At 38.7% G+C, this 17,791-nt stretch overlaps 1 protein-coding gene across 2 annotated transcripts; it reads left to right on the forward strand.

Annotated features, from left to right (window-relative positions):
* Window positions 1-8,986: 8,986 nt before the first annotated feature.
* Window positions 8,987-11,721, forward strand: HMGB2 (high mobility group box 2). 2 transcript variants are annotated; one of them, XM_086703861.1, is made up of 5 exons: window positions 8,987-9,145; window positions 9,753-9,921; window positions 10,228-10,373; window positions 10,449-10,623; window positions 11,176-11,721. In XM_086703861.1, the coding sequence occupies exons 2-5, from the start codon at window positions 9,772-9,774 to the stop codon at window positions 11,335-11,337; spliced, it is 633 nt and encodes a 210-aa protein (XP_086559987.1). In that variant the 5' UTR covers window positions 8,987-9,145; window positions 9,753-9,771; the 3' UTR covers window positions 11,338-11,721. The 2 variants fall into 2 exon arrangements, with proteins under 2 accessions (XP_086559987.1, XP_086559988.1); XM_086703862.1 differs by having other exon boundaries at window positions 9,003-9,145; window positions 9,757-9,921.
* The last annotated feature ends 6,070 nt before the right edge of the window (window positions 11,722-17,791 follow it).

A 17,791-nucleotide genomic window follows, 5' to 3' on the forward strand; every position in this document is an offset into this window, starting at 1 on the left:
AACATTACCTCTGAAATACCAAAATTGGTTTTTCTTTTCCTGACTGGATACTGATTGATCATGTGACCTCGGGCAAGTAACTTTTTGCCTCAATGACTTCCTCTAAAAAAATGAAGATAGATAATAGTGTATTTATCTCATTGGCATTATTAGGATTAGATGAGTTAATGTTTTTAGAGTACTTAGAACAGTGCCTGGCACAAAGCAGACACTATGTTAAATAAATGGTATTGTGTATCATATGCTATTGTTAAATACAGATGGTGTTAGCCATTAAGTTTATAAAATCTGATGTCCCTCTCTACACACCTGTCACTTTGTGCCCCCTGCCCCATGATCCTCCCTTGTTATTACTACTTATCACTATCACTTCCCTACCTGTGACCTCTGTGCCCTATCTTCTTTGCTCATCTCTTCTCTCATAAATCAGCACGTATGGAGGCACCTGGGTAGCTCAGTCGGTTAAGGGTCTGACTTCAGCTCAGGTCATGATCTCTCAGTTCAGGGCTTTGAGCCCCGCATCTGTGCTGACAGCTCAGAGACTGGAGCCTGCTTCAGGTTCTGTGTCTCACTCTCTGCCCTTCCCCTGCTCACACTGTCTGTCTGTCTCTCTCTCGAAAATAAATATTTTAAAAAATTTAATAAATCACGTATGTTTTTCAGTGTCTTTTTCTCTCATTTGCTTTAGATATGACATAGACATCTTGAGGTGCCATAGGTTTAAATTTTTTATGAGGTTATTGTATTTTAAGATGTGCAGTGCTGAGAGCAGTATGCAGGGCAGGAAGTGGCCCTGGCAGTGGAAGACTAGCACTAGAACCTGAAGATGAATCCTGAATCTTCAGAGTGGGATGTCAGAAATGCTTGAGAAATAGATTCTTTTAGTTAAATCTTGTCCACATTAAGACTGTTTTACATTTGTATGGAATCATTTCATTGGCTACTGTTTTGGGATTTTGAGAATAGCCTTGTTTTTTATTTCATACTCAAAAGGGAGAGCAGACTCAGATTTTAGGGTTACCTTTACTCCATTCCCAAGATCCTTGAGACCAAATCCCCCCTGAAAACAAAATTAAAAAATGTGGGAAGGAGATAGGCCTAGACGTTACTGGACAGACAAAATACTGCTGTGTCTTTAGATGGGTTGGATCATTGTCCAGAGAACTGGTTACAGAAATTCCTAGAATGGTTGTTGAAGTTGTCCACAAAAAGCTCACTTCGATTTTTACTGTGCTGTAAACTTTCAGTTTGTCTTACTAGGCACAGAGTTTGTACAGGTATCCCCCACTTTATGAAAGTTTGTTACACCATTTCACTTTTAGGAAAGACCTACATGAGTACCTATTTTCACTGACCAAAAGAAACCCTAAGGGGATTTTCACTTTACAAAAAAAGCAATTACTATCCCATAAGCCTTTCATAAAAGTAAAGTGGTGTAACTTGAATTTTTGGAAAGTAGGGGATACTCTTCCCTGTATACTATTTCAGCTTATGGAAGGTTTCATAGGAACGTTTTACTATTGGATAATAGGGGAAACCCGTATTTTTTTTTATTATTAATTAGTCCAATCTTCAACTATGCATAAGTGCATTCTTCAGTCTAATTAGAATTCTAGCTTTTAGATGGATATTTATAAAACTACATCTGAAAACCTGTTGCTTTGTAATAGATTATTAAATACGATCGAACTACAAAGCACAGTAACAAAGTTATTTTTATTTTTTTGGTAACAAAATGATTTATTATTATTTTTTTTTTATTTAAAAAAAAATTTTTTTTAACGTTTATTTATTTTTTTGGGACAGAGAGAGACAGAGCATGAACGGGGGAGGGGCAGAGAGAGAGGGAGACACAGAATCGGAAACAGGCTCCAGGCTCCGAGCCATCAGCCCAGAGCCCGACGCGGGGCTCGAACTCACGGACCGCGAGATCGTGACCTGGCTGAAGTCGGACGCTTAACCGACTGCGCCACCCAGGCGCCCCGGTAACAAAATGATTTAGAGGACAAAATTATGCCACACTTATATTCATATTAACATGAAATTTTAGTCATTACCAAACTCAAAACTATCATTGGCTATATATAAGATCAGTATAGTATTAATATACCACAAATTAACTGGAAACACCTACAAAAAAGTAGATAATTTGAAACGAATCTACAAGAGAATTATTTTCCTATTGTATGAAAGCCATAGATATTCAGGCAAATATGGGCCAAAGTAACAATGCTATTATAATTCAAGAGCTGCTGACACTCTTAACTACTATTTCCTAAAATAGAAAAGTAGTATTCACTTCCTCTCAAGTGATCCCTACATTTTCATATTGTCTTCTGCAGCTCTCATTGTTAAAGTCTAAAGTTTTTACCATTTTGATATAGTGCTCTGCTAATGGAAAAACAAGTCACTGACTTAAAAAAAAACATTCTATTGAGGTAAAATGTACATACATTTTACCCAGTATAGTGTACAGCTTAATGAATTTTTTTTTGTTAATATATATAGTTGTGCAACCATCATTGTAACCCAGTTTTAGAATATTTCTATCACCTAAATAAGTTCCATCATGCTTCTATACAGTCAGCCCCTGCTCCTACCTCTAGCCCTAGGGCAACACTCTTCTGCTTTGAGTGTATATAGGTAAATACCTTTTCTTTTTTTTAAAGATTTTGAGTGAGTGTGAGTGTGTGTGAGAGAGAGAGAGAGAGAGAGAGGAAGAGAGAATATGAGCGGGGGAGGGGCAGAGTGAAAAGGAGAGAGAATCCTAAGCAGGCTCCTCGATGTCAGCACAGAGCCCAATGAAGGGCTCAAACCCATGAACTGTGAGATCATGACCTGAGCCGAAATCAAGAGTTGGACACTTAACCGACTGAGCTACTCAGGTGCCCCTGTATTTGCCTTTTCTAGAAATTTCATGTAGATGGAATCATACAGTATGCTGGCTTTTGTGTCTGGCTTCTTTCACTTAGCATGTGTTTAAGGTTCATCCATGTTATAGCTTGTATTAGTGTTTCTATTTCTCATTTCTATTAGTGAATTGTATTCTAGTGTATGGATATACCACATTTTTGTTTACTTACTCCCCAGTTAGTGCACATTTGGATTGTTTCCAGTTTTGGGCTATTACAAATAAAGCTGCTGTAAATATTCACATACAAGTTTTTTTGTGGACATAGGTGTTTATTTCTTTTAGGTAGATGCCTAGAAGTGGAACTGCTGAGTAAATACATGTTTAAATTTTTAGAAGCTGCCAAACTATTTTATATGCTGACTGTACTATTTTACATTACATACATATGAATGTTCCAAATTTTCCACATCTTCACTAACATTGCCATTTTCTGTCTTTTTAAATTACAACCATCATAGTGGGTCTGAAGTGGTAATCTTATTGTGGTTTTCGTTTGCATTTTCCTAATGATTAATGATGTTAAACATATTTCAGTATGCTTAATAGCCATTCATCATTGGCTTTTTTAGCATAGACTAATTTAAGACCTGGTAGCCCATGTACAGAAGGGTGAGTTTTTGCATGTACGTGCACACACACACACACACACACACACACACACACACACACACACACACATATCTATGGAACTAGCATCCCAAGGTATAGCTCGCTGGGCATATGGTTTTATACATATTAACTTTTATCACTTTTTGAATAATGAAAGACCCTTATCCCTCTTACCATTTGCGCTATTGTTATATATTCTACTTACACAGATTATAAAAAACCACCAAGACATGATTATTATTGTGATTTTAAACAAGTAATAGTCTTTTAAAACTTATATAATTACCCTTGCTTGTGTTCTTTTTTTTCCCCTGAGGATATAGGATTATTTTCCTCAGTCAGAACTACTGGCAGTGACTTCTTTCAGCTTTTGTTTGTCCAAAAACTTTATTTTGCCTTAATCTTGAAAGCTTTCCCCTAGATATAAAACAAGGTTGGCAGGTTTTTTTTTTCTTTAGCAATTTAAAGATGTAACTCAGTGGTCTTCTGGATTTCATAGTTCTATCGAAGAGTCAGCATCCAGATTTACTGCTTTTTAAAATTTACTGTCTTTTCTGGCTCTTTTAAGATTTTGTTTGTCTTTAGTTTTCAAATTTTATTTATTTATTTATTTATTTATTTATTTATTTATTTGAGAGAGAGATAGAGAGAGAGGGAGAGAATCTCAAGCAGGCTAGTGTGAACCCTGACAAGGAGCTTGATTCCACAGCCCTGGGATCATGACCTGAGCTGAAACCAAGAGTTGGACTCAACCGAGCTACGCAAGGGCCTGTTTTCAAATTTTTTATTATGATGTGTGCCAGATGATATCTTATACTAAGAGGATTTGACCTTTCCTCTGTTAGGCAGAATCAACCCCTCTAATAGGTAGAAGGATAAGGAGTTATCTTAATCCAGTGAAGGAATAAGCTGTATGTATCCAGGGTACGCTGTAAAGTTTTAGTAAGACCCAGTTCACCTCTGGCTCACTCCTGTTCTTCAGATATCGTTTCACGGCTTTTGATTGAGGGCTTGGTGGTCTGAGAGACCTGAGAGACTATGGAAGATTTCTGCTTTTTGATGGGTTTGAGTTTGTCTACCTTCCTACCTATACAGTTTCAAAAAATGGCAAATATCTCAGGAGGAGATCAGTCTTGTGTTTGTGACAGAACCTCTCCCTCTAGCCAGACTTTTATCCAGTAAGCACCATAAAACCTTGGGAGATTTCACTTTGTTTTTAGAATCCTCTGGCAAAATTTTCTAGCCTTCCATACCACCTCAGAATTTAGCCCATGTAGGTAGAAAATAGGTCATTATGTATACTTAGGGGTCCTCTAGTTTCCAACTGTGTTAACCCCACACAGCTGCCAAAAGCTTGCTGGGTTCTCTTTCCCTTAGTAAAAGCCCTTCAACCTGGGATGAGTCCGATTGATCCTCAGTTCCACACTGAAAATCTACAAATTGTTCTCAAAAATCATCAGTACACCTAAAAAGAGCTCTTCTGTGTCTGGAATTTCAGTTTGAATTATTTTCTGATTGCTTCGATAGATCTACAATGTACTTAAAAACATGATTTTTGCAGTTTGTCCTTTTTCCTAATTGTGGCAGTGGAGGCTTTTAGAAAATAAATTACTTTATGGCAGACATCTAGTTCATATTGATTCATAAAAATAGTCAATAGTGTTTTTTTGAAGAAAAACAGAGTAACTTTGTTTTCTTACCATTTTTTATTGAAAATGCTGGCAGTAGAATGAAAGACTTAACCTGCATTTCCCTTTCTTCAAAAACATACTGTTGAACTACATCACTAAACTGAATCTCTGGAGTCAGTATACAGTTAGGCCTCAGAACCAGTGGTCTCCCCACAAGTGGATGTGCCTGCTTGATAATACTCTAATATGCTTATCCTTCCCCTCTCTTTTAAAAACAACCTAAAAATATTAAATTTCAATATAAGACTAATCTTTAAGACACTAATGTGTGTGCAGGGTAGTGGTTTTCAGTTTTTTTTACATTAACTTGGCAACTTGAGGGAATAAGAATTATTTTATATGCAACTAACCTTATGGTAGAGAATATTTAATTTTAGCTAACTGTAGGAGTTAATTAAGAAATAAAAAATAATTAGTGAGTTTATTATTTACTGCTTAGTGTGTGGTGGGGAGGGAATTTATTTAAAAAAAAAAGAAAAAGTATATAATATTCTCTTTTATCAGGATTTCCCAATCTGGTTTGATGACTAGATTATAAAAAGTCCAAATTTTTAGGATAACTGAATGAAAAAATGATGGGAATTTCAATAGCACAACTCAGTGCATTGCTACACAATCCTGCTAGATTGACATTTTAGATGAATTCCAGTTTATCTACAGAAATAGCTATTATATATATATATATATATTTATTTATATCTCTCTCTCTCTATATATATACATTAGAAGGAACCTACATTGGAAACAACTTCAATCCTCACTCACAATTAGCTTATTGCTAAATACATAAGTTGTTACAATTGTAAGAAGATGAACTCAGGTAAAGTTTGGCAAATAAAGTTATATATTCGCATTGTCTGGGGGGAAAGAAAAACACCTGGTTAAATAATTTTACCAGGAGAATAAAGTGCCTAAGTAATATTGTGTAATCTAAAGTTTGGTTTATATAATTTATTACATTTGAACAGCTATAAACTCTTCATCAAATACTGTTTTGAAATAATTAGGCTCACTAGTAATTGGTACTCATAACCTAAGGATTTCCTAGAACTTGAGTTCTTTATCTTTTAAAATTTTAATTATAATCTCTTGACCACCTAACAATTGCAAAAGTTCAAGTATTTCTTCCCACATTATGAACACGTATCCACAGAATTATAGAATCATACAACTTAAGAGCTGAATGGTACCTTAGAGATTATCCCCAAAACCTCATTTTATAGTTTGTCAATCAAAAGCCTAGAAATGTTCAGTGTACTGTTCAAGATCACAAGCCCTTGCTGGCTTTTAATTTATGCATTCTTTATGAAAAACATAAACACTTTCCTTTTCATCATCTTTTAGGAAGATACATCATACTAATAATAATAAATTTAGAAAATTATTTTTTAAATACATGAAATTGATGTGTTCCTAAAAAGAAATGTCTTTAAATTTAAGTTTTAGAAAACAATCTTCTTTTCCCATTTAGAACCATAACAAGAGTAGAAACAAGAGAAAGACCTTTAGTATTACCTATTTATAGGACATTTTAGTTTTCTGATGAAGTCAAAACAGTATACCAGGTAATTTGTAATAGTGAACCAAACCTCGAGTATCTTTACAGAACCGGGACTAGATTTTGTGTGTGTGTGCTACCAGATTCTGTGTATAGGTTTTATTTAAAAAAGAAAAGAAAAGAAAGAAAGAAAGAAAAAAGAAAAGGGTGCTTCTGTAACCAACAATTGTGTAGATCTCACTTAAATTTTATTTATCACTTTCCAGTGCTTTTTGATGTTACTTCTAGGCCAGGAAGTACAGCCTAAGAATAAAGTCTTAGCATCCAAATTAAAAGTAAATTGAATATGGAAATGTTTTCCTGTTCTCCACTGTGAGGGAGTAAAGAATGGAAATTGGTGTGAGCAGGGTTGGTTCCTTCTCAGGGTTGAGGAAGATTCCAGGCCTCTCTCCTTACCTTGTAAAAGGCTAACTTCTCCCTGTGTCTTTTCACATTGTCTAACCTCTATGCCTTTCTCTGGGTCCAAATTCCCCTATTTATAAGAACAACACTCATTGGATTAGGGGCCTGTTCACCTCCATATATAATATATACTTCATCTTAACTGATTACATCTGCAACGACCCTATTTTCAAATAAGGTCACAGCCAGAACTGTGCTATAAAAAGCACATAAAAATCCAAATTAACAAATCATACTACATTATTCAAAGAGCAGTAAACATTACACTTTAAAAATTTATTTATAAATTCAGTGGCATTAGTACACTCACCACGTTAGCAACCAGTATCCATTTCCAAGGAAAATACATTTTTAAAAATTTAGTTTTTAATAGTAACTCTAGGTAAAGAGCTGCTAGTTGTGAGTTATTATTGACTACGGTTGCTGTATATAAAACCAAACAGACACAGTCTAACAAATGCCAGTGAATTTACTGAGAAAACAAGAGAATATTTAAAATGTGTTGAAACCCAACAGTGCAACACGTGGGCCAATAGGAAAAAACAGACCTCAAAACTAAATGCGACACAGAAGTAGCATACTAAGATGTCAGTGAAAGTCCTGCTACTTTGGGGAAAGCAGCCTGTGATGCTAGTAAGCAGTAAGGTAGCTTTGGTGCGCTCTAACTGAAACGAAGATTCTCAACCTGGGGCTGGAAGAGTGTGTAAAACGCTGCAAAATGCGCCTGGCGAATATAAGCAGTTGGTGGGTGCGGAGCATTCATTGCTTTTATGGGCGTCTCATCAGATCTTTGATTTTAAACAATTTTTACATTTTCACATAAGAGGCACAAGACCGTGAATACCGAGGTGACACCTAGGCTAGGCAGAAGGGGCGGGCCAACGCCAGGAACCCGGTTTCTCTGCGCAGCGCTCCCGAAAGGCTGAGCCGGGGCCAGCCAGGCGGGCCCAGCCGGGAGTCCAGACCCGGAGGGAGGGGGGCGGAGCCAGGGGAGATAACTCCCACCTCCGCCCCTTCGGGACCCCAGGGCGCCTTTGTTTACCTCCGGGTAAGGGGCACCCGAGACAAAGGGGGGGAGGGAGGGACCTGCCGAGGGAAACTCTACCGGCGGAAAACGCCTCACTCAAAAATCGTTTCGTAACACCTTACAAGAGGGGGAACAGCCACCCTCCCGCGACCCCCGCGCCCACCCCCAGGTTCCCCCCTACCTCCGGTCTCGGGTTCTACCCTAGCCTCAGCGAAAACGGGAGGAGCTAGGCAATCGGCTCTCTCCTCAGCTTCTATTTGTTATTTTTTGGACCCTGCGGGGGTCACACGGCCCAGCGACTGCAGCTCAGGAGACAACGCTGCAGGGCCTAATTGGGGCTGAGGAGACAGGACCTGGTCAGTGGTAGGAGAAGGGATAGGGCAGGCTGCTCCTGTTACCTTAGCGCCTGGAAACCTTGCCGCCGCCGCAGACCCCTTGAGGACAACCCTGTTTCCTGACTTAGTATTTTTAAATCTGGCGGGGCTTTCCCTTTCAGGCCAACCACTCCCCCCGTTTACCGCCCCAGCCAGTCAGAGTCAGGCCCGCCATTTTTCAAACCCTTTTCCCGCCGCCAATCAGGATCGAGCAGTACATTCCTCTCCTGACCGGTTCTAACGGGTCTGGGAGTTAACGACCTGGGCGACCCACCGAACCTGCTAGGCTGGGGCTGGAGGGACGGGCCTGGCGAGACATTGACCAATCGGAGGCCTCTCTGGCGTGGGGGCGGGCCCTGCGAGGGTTTGAATAATCACCAGAACCAATCAGAGAGGCGGGGGTGTGGCCTGTGGCCCGGCTCGTCAAGTTACCGTGGCGCGGAGAACTCTGCAAAACAAGAGGCTGAGGATTGCGTTAGCGATAAACCAGTTCACGCCGGAGCCCTGGGAAGGAAGCGTCTCTGTTGGATCCGGCCCCTCCGCGGGACTCTGAGGAAAAGCTACCACCAGGCAAGAAGCCCCTTCAGCCCCTCCGTGTTGGTGGGCCTGCCCTTCCCCCTTTCCTCATACCCTTCTAGCTGGGCCGGGTGCTGTGGCTGTCGGGGGTTCGACCCGGCGAGCGGAATCTGGGGTGCGGGCCGGTGAGGGCCAGGGACTGTGGAGGGCGGGCGGTCGGGGCCGGCGGGAGGGCGGGAAGCTCATCCGGGCCCGGTTTCAGTCGTTTTTTGTTTTTTTGTTTTTGTTTTTGAATGTCGGTCGCGAGGCGACAACTCTTTGAGTGGGGCCAGCGACGTGGAAGCCGGGGGAACGTTTGTGTCAGGAAGGGTGTTTCGCCGGCGCCCCCGGCGCTCCCTTCCTCAGCCGGGGCCCGGGCGGGGGCCGGGCGGCGGCGTTTCGGGCCTTCGGGAGAGACGCGGTGCCCGCGCGCGAGGAGCCCGGCCGCGGCGGCCCCGGTCGGTGCCGGGAGGAGGGTGTGTGCGCGGAGGCGGCCGCCCGGGGCGGGCTGGCGGGGGAGCCGGGCGCCGGCCGCCTTCCTCGCGAGAGGGGGCGGGCGCGCTTTTGGGCGGGAAGCCGAGCCCCGCCGGCGTCCGCCCACCGCTCGTCTTGTCCCCGCTAGGTAGACGCCGTCTGTCACCATGGGCAAAGGAGACCCCAACAAGCCGCGGGGCAAGATGTCCTCGTACGCCTTCTTCGTGCAGACCTGCCGGGAAGAGCACAAGAAGAAACACCCAGACTCTTCGGTCAATTTCGCCGAATTCTCCAAGAAATGTTCCGAGAGATGGAAGGTGAGACCGGAATTCGGACAGAGCTAAGGGCTTTTCAGGTGTGTTGTTTTCTTGGCTAGGACCTTAACCAGGTAGGTCACTTGTCACCTTCAACTTTCCTACGGGGGGGGGGGGTGACCCGCCCAGATACTTTAATTTAGAGTTTTGGGCAGATGGCTTTAGGTTTTTGTTGGCTTCTAAGACTGCTAAAAGTAGAAGGCTGCTAACCAAGGAAAATGTGGCCCTTAAGGATGATCTCGAACTTTTTTTGGGATGTATGTAGCTTACGGTTTTGCTGTACTTTGACTGCTCCTTTCATGCCCATAGACCATGTCTGCGAAGGAAAAGTCGAAATTTGAAGATATGGCAAAAAGTGACAAAGCTCGCTATGACAGGGAGATGAAAAATTATGTTCCTCCCAAAGGTGACAAGAAAGGAAAGAAGAAAGACCCCAATGCCCCTAAAAGGCCTCCGTAAGTTCATTTTAAAATCAGTCAGATTGCCCCTTTAATTTTCCATTCAGTATATTCACTGTTGCTTCCTTTCAGGTCTGCATTCTTCCTGTTTTGTTCTGAACATCGCCCAAAGATCAAAAGTGAACACCCTGGTTTATCCATTGGGGATACTGCAAAAAAATTGGGTGAAATGTGGTCTGAACAGTCAGCCAAAGATAAACAACCATATGAACAGAAGGCGGCTAAGCTAAAGGAGAAGTATGAAAAGGTACGTTCCTAACCTTTTTAAAGCCAAGGTTAAGGTAAGATATTTTCCAAATAAGGATTTTAGAAATGGGTATGAACTACAGAGTTAGGAAGTTTAGTTAATCTTGTATTTATGGTTGTCAGCTGTCTATGGAGAAGGTCTAGTGAAAAATAACACACTTAACATAAGCTAATTGAAACTTTCTTTTAACTGAAACCGGTGTTGATAGCGTTGGTAGATTCCTGTATATGGACTCGTGTGTAGTTCTAGGTCTCTTAGTTTTAAGAAACAGAGGAACAGATATGTTGTTTTATGTAGATGTGTCTGAGATGTGAGGTTTTAAATGGATCTTGGTAGTGAAAGTTCTGACATGTTGTATATATAACCCCATCATTTTAAATCATTAGCCTTCTAAAGTCTAGAGGGAACAAATGCTCTCAACTGAGGTAGACTTTGAATACCTTTTTAGACAGGGTTATTGGTCAATAATCTTCAATTGTTTATAACTTTGTGGTTTTCACAGTTGAGTAATGACACCGGATGCTGATTTTATTTTTTTTGACAATATTTCAGGATATTGCTGCATATCGCGCCAAGGGCAAAAGTGAAGCGGGAAAGAAGGGCCCTGGTAGGCCTACAGGTTCAAAGAAGAAGAATGAACCAGAGGATGAGGAGGAAGAGGAGGAGGAGGAGGAAGATGAAGATGATGAGGAAGAGGAGGAAGATGAAGAATAGATGGCTGTCCTGTAATGATATGTGTGGAGTGTGCGTGTGTGCTCAGGCAATTGTTTTGCTAAGAATGTGAATTCAAGTGCAGCTCAATATTAGCTTCAGTATAAAAACTGTACAGATTTTTGTATAGCTGATAAGATTCTTTGTAGAGAAAATACTTTTTTAAGAATGCAGGTTGTAGCTTTTTGAGGGGCTACTACATACAGTTAGATTTTAAAGCTTCTGATGTTGAATGTTTCTAAATATTTAATGGTTTTCTTAATTTCTTGACTTGTGTATTGTAGCACAGCAAACTTGTAGGAATTAGTATCAATAGTAAATTTGGGTTTTTTAGAATTTTGTGTTTTGTTTTTTAAAAAAAATTTTGTAATAAAATTATGTATATTATTTCTGTTGTCTTTGTCTTAATGTGCTATGTTTTTTCTTAAAAATACTTATGGTCTGGAACTGTTGACTTTTTCTTGTATTTCTGCCTAATAGTTCTTAAACACATTGATTTAGTTGATTTAGTAAAATATTTGGTTTAAAAGAAAGTTAAACATGCCCATATTCTGATTTACAAAGTGTTTTTTTAAAAACGAATTTAATGAACTTCTAAAATTGGTGTGGTTTTACAAAATGAGTTTTGTTCTTGACACTGCTATTCATTTATTAGCTAACTTGTCCCTTGGGGTTTTTTTTTTTTTTTTTTTTTTAAACTGACTATCTTTAGGGAAACTTTAAAATGAGGCAGAGGAGCTGGTATATAGTGAGTCCATACCTAAAAACATAAACTTTTAAAAACCCTCATTAGTAACAGGTTAAGTTTTCTGTTATGAACTAGTTCAAAGCAAGTCTTCAAAATTAGTGTGGTCTTAAGCTTTAGAATTTTGGGTGACCTAACAAAGCTTTCAAGGTGGTTATTGTGATCTGCCATGACTAAATTTCCTCAGGATTTGTATTTACTAGGAAGAGCAGTTATTTGAGAAATGCTCATTGGAGGGAACAATTGGCTTTTTGAATTTAGATAGCTATTTTGAATAGTTAATCAGAGACTTCTAATGAAAGTTGACCTGTTGGCCAAGTGATCACAGAACAAATCTATTTGTTAAATAGTTAAATCTGACAATCCTGGTTGCCTATCAAGCTTAAAATAGCCAAAATTCAATTACCAATACTCACTTCACAGTATTTTAATATTAAAGGAAAGCATTAAAACTATTCAAAACCTATCTAAAGAGATGTTAAATAGTTGCTTCTAAAACTGAAATAGGGTAAAAGTCTTAATGATTTCTAAGTCTGTAAGTTAGACCCATTAAGCAGATAATATCAGATTTCTTATCTTTTTCGGGGTTTTTCTGACTGCCTCAGTTCTGTACTTTATAGTATAAAAACACCTCATGTGTCTTAAGCTGTGAACAACTCATTCTTGTAATTAAGAACTGCTCCACAGTAGGTTCAGGATTTGGGGTGAGTAATGTTTGGTATTTTCTAAGTGTGGATCAAAATTTCAAATACCTCTGTAAAATTACATCAGTAAATTTTCAAGACTAGGTGCCTTCAAGGAGTGGTTATGTTGGAAAGCATTGAAATAGTGTTTAAGAAGTAAGTTCCATCCCAGACCTGCTGGTACTTGGAAGTGTTTATGAAAACTCCACCCCCTTCCTTTTTTTAATTAAAAAAAAAAATAGATTGTGTCTTGATAGAGAATGTAAAAGAGCTATGTTAATGGATAACTTACACCCTTACTTGATTCCCAACTACCTGGTTCTCCCAAGAGATAACCACAATAATGCAATAATTTATCCTTCAATAGAGACTTAAGCATAAAGAATCCTGCATATACATGTATGTAAATGCTACACAAATGGAAGCTTTATGTATTGTTCTGTCCCTTATTCTTATCATTTTAGAGATTCTATCAATACAGTATAACACTGTATTGATAACACAGTATAACAGTATAATACAGCTGCCACTTTTGATAGCTGCATGGTATCCCCTTGGATAGAGTATAATTTAATCTGTTATCTAGATTATATCTATATCTATCTATTATATCTATATAATCTAGGTATTATAATAATACCTAAAAGTATTTTAAAGAACAATATTGTGAATATTTTTATATGATTTCAAGAAATACACATTTTAAGATTTGCTGAGTATAATAGCCAAAACCTGTACAGTTGACCCTTGGAACAGTATGGGGGTGATGGGCACCAACCCCTGCCCCTAATGCAGTAAAAAATCTGCATACAACTTTTGACTCCCCAAAAACTTTACTTCTAGCTATTGACCAAAACCTGTACTGGTAATATAGTTGATTAACATCCTTTGTTATATGTATTTTGTATTGTATTCTTGAAGCAAGCTAGAGAAAAAAATGTTTCTTAATCATAAGAAAACCATAAAGTATATTTACAGTATTGTACTGTAAAAAATCCACGTGTAAGTGGACATGCACAGTTCAAACCTAAGTTGTTCAAGGGTCAACTGTACTTGGTATTTGCTAGGAACTGCTCTTATGTTCTGTTAACTTACTAAAGCCTGCCAAAATTGCCCTCTATAGAGATTGTACTAATATGCCACAGCAATGAATGTTTTAGAGTGTCTATTTCCTCACCTCAGCAACATAACAGTTACCAATTTTTTGTTTTGTTTTGTTTTGTTTTGTTTTGTTTTGAGAGACTGTGAGCAGGAAAGGGGCAGAGAGAGAAGGAGAGAGAATTCCCAGCAGGCTCTGAACTGTCAGCACAGAGCCTGATGTGGGGCTCGAACTCATGAAATTATGAGGTCAAGACCTGAGCCGAAACTGAGTCAGACGCTTAACCGACTGAGCCACCCAGGTACCCCAGTTATCAAACTTTTTAATCTTAACTATTCTGATATTCTGATATATAAAAAATGGTTTCTCCTATTATGAGTTCGAGCATAGTTTTACATTTAAGAGCCGTTTATGTCCTTTGGTCTTCTAACTGGTCTTCGTATTAGTGATTTGTGAAGATTAAGGGAAGTGACCCTTTTGTGACCTGCATTGTAAATATTTGTCATTTGTCTTTTGACTTTATGTTTTCTTTCCGCAAGGATCTATTTTTATGTAGGCAATTTTACTCTAGTGGTGTGGGGAGGCCTTTCCCACTCAAAGATTATAGAAAATTATCTGCCTTACTTAAGAAAATTATTAATTAAATCTTTGATCCTTCTGGAATTTATTTTGGCTAAGGACTTAAGTGGCTCAAATTTCTTTCTTTCCAGATGGCAGCTACTACTTTTGGTCTTTTTATTTGTAAAAGGTGGGTTAGAAGATCCTGAGGTTTCTCACATATCAATGCAATCAGTTGCAAACTTGCTCCATAGATGACAGCATGCCTTTTTGTAATTATTTTAACTGCATTATTTACTAAGTAGTAAATCATAAGCTTGCCTTAATACTAGTACAAATACAGCATTATCTTAAACCTGACTATTACCACATATGTCACTAAAAATACTTTACAAAGCAGCAATGATTTTATTTTTTGGGGAATAGCAAGAAGAAAGATAAAGGAGCTGTTAGGTCCCTGCATAAGATCCAATCCTTTTAAAATAAAACATCTCTCTAGAAATAACCCATTTTTGGATTTGTTTTCATAAGATAACTATTGGAGATGATGGCGTTTTCAGAGAAAGAATATTGGCAAGAAATGCAAAGATGTATAGAGCATACACAGGGAAAAAATATGAGTGTAAGATTCCCAAATACCCTAAAATTTCAAGTGGAAACAGAAATCTAGATTTTTTTTTTTTTAAGTGAAATGTGAATCCTAAATGTTGGCAATGAATTCAACAGGGTCAAAGAAAACATCTACAGGTAAGATTCTACCAAAGGGTTAACAGTTTGCCACTTCTGTAAATTAAATAGGTAAATGTAAGATTATTACTAATATTGAGTTAGGCCTCTTGATAAAAGTTTATGTATGCCTTCCAGCTGAGCATTGTTTTTGTAGTTGTATAAGAAACCCTTCTCACCCTGATAGGAAACTCCTGTAGCTTCTTACCGTGTAGTAAAGGTACCTATAGACATTGTTTCTGAGGTCTTAGTGGAATTCCATTTTGTTCCTGGGCCTCTCTGTTCTTTTGGACTTACAGTGCGGACTCCCTCAGTGAGCCTCCTCCTAGGAATTAAATAGTGGGCTCAGGAGCAAAATTGTCCATTAAAAGAAAAGAAAAATAACTTTTAAGCAACATGTAGCATCAAACTAGAGAACTGGAAATGACCTTTATATCAAATGATCCAGTCTCCTTCCTCAAGAAGACATGGAAATCAACTAGGATAATATCCTAGGGCATCAGGTAAGACAATAAAACACTAATCCACTTATATTTGTTATGTTATCCTTTGATTCTTAACATTTTCCCAATAAAGATGAAATGGCTTATATAAAGGACAAATTAAAATACAGGGGGCACCTAGCTGGCTCGGTTTGGTTGGGCATGTGATGCTTGATCTTTGGGTTGTGAGTTTGAGCCCGTGTTGGGCATACAGATTACTAAAGAAAAAATACAGACAAAGGGAAAAACAGGGTTATGAGGAAGAGGAGCTTACCCTTGGGACTCAGAGTTTGAGTAGGTCTCTGTTTCTTACTGGTTTGATAGCATCAGACAAGTCATGTAACCTTTCAATTTCCTTATCTATAAAATAAGAAATTTTGAGGATTAAATGAGGTAATACATTTAAAACACTTAGCTTGGTGGCAAGACATAGTAAATAATAAATATTAGCTAAAAGTATACATAACAGTATGTAGGTATGGGTTAATATAGTTGCTATGGTTAATAGTATCAGCTTCAGTTCTGAGATTTTTCAAATCGCTTTGTTTTGTTTTTTTCATCATGATAAATGTACTCCCTATGTACTTCCCATCCCCTATTTCACCCATCCCCTAACCCACCTCTCCTCTGTTAACCATCAGTTTGTTGTGTGTTTCTTGGTTTCTCTCATTTCTTTTCCTTTGCTTGTTTCTTAAATTCCACATGAGTGAGATCACATGGTATTTGTCTCTGACTTATTTTGCTTAGCATTATACTCTCTAGCTCTATCCACGTTGTTGCAAATGGCAAGGTTTCATTATTTTTTATGGCTGGGTAATATTCCATTATGTAAGTGCCACATCTTTATCCAATTGTCTACAAAAGGCCACTTGGGCTACTTCTGTATCTTTGCTGTTGTCAATGCTGCAATAAATATGGGGGTGCATCTATCCGTTTGAATTAGTGTTTTTGTATTTTTCTGGGTAAATACCTAGTAATACAATTCCGGACCATAGGGTAGTTCTATTTTAAATTTTTTCAGGAACCCAGTTCTGAGATTTTTGACACTCAAGGTAGAGAGAAAAACGTTACATGGAAAACAAATTCCTCCCATGTGGTTCTGGAGGTACTGATACTGGAGTTATGTCCTTGCCTTTATGTCCTTATGTCCTTGACTTCCAATACTAAATTTGAGCTTGGACAAGTTATTTAATCTATCACATATAGATGTGTGACTTCCTGTTTCAGTTGCTTTTGATTTTACGAAAGTGTTTGCTGATGTCTTGGGAATTGCCTTTTTCACTTAACATTATCTTACTGACTTGTTTATAGTTACTTCATTCAGATTCATTGCTGTGTAATGTTGATGGGTATTTAGGTTGTTCTTGGAGGTTTTGCTATTGTAAATGGCAGTGCTTTAAAAATTCCTGTACCAGTCTCCTGGTATTCAAGTGCACTCCCTCCCCTCCAGTAACCTGCCCTGTAAATTCCAGCTGTCCCAGCAGCCCAACTCTATTATTTGCCTCTTCAGCTCAGCAATACCACCACTGTTTGCGCTCCACTTTCCTGTACCTTGATCACAAAAGTTCTCCAAGGCAGACAGACATGATAAACCTAGTATTCACCTTGCATGTTTCCTTTCCCTTGAGTATCATACTCTACTTTGCCTATTAACCAATTCCTCAAAACATGTCATGGCCAGAAATGGAAGTCTTTTCAGCTGTATTTTCTACTCAAAATTTTAGTTTTTTTTTCTATGTTTAAGCATTAATACAGTTGGGAATTTATTTGGCCATGTGAAAAGTCCAAGAGAAATTTCATTCATTAAAAAAAAATTTTTTAATGTTTATTTATAAGAGAGACAGAGTGCAAGTGGGGGAGGGGCAGAGAGAGGGTGACGCAGAATCCAAAGCAGGGTCCAGGCTCTGAGCTGTCAGCAAGAGCCCAATTCATGGCTTGAACCTACGAACCATGAGATCATAACCTAATCTGAAGTTGGACACTCAACCGAGCCATCTAGGTGCCCTGAGAAATTTCGTTTAAAGATAATGAAAGACTACATTATCCTAAACATGCTTCAAGACACACTTAGTTCTGAGGGTTAAATTAGACCACTGAAAATTACATTTTACGCATGGAGGTGAGGTCAAGATCATTTTTTCCGGTATTGAGAAACCATTTTACC

This window comes from Puma concolor, chromosome B1, assembly GCF_028749965.1.
Source record: "Puma concolor isolate L17-30 chromosome B1, mPumCon1.1.hap2, whole genome shotgun sequence".
In the NCBI taxonomy this organism is placed as follows: Eukaryota; Metazoa; Chordata; class Mammalia; order Carnivora; family Felidae; genus Puma; species Puma concolor.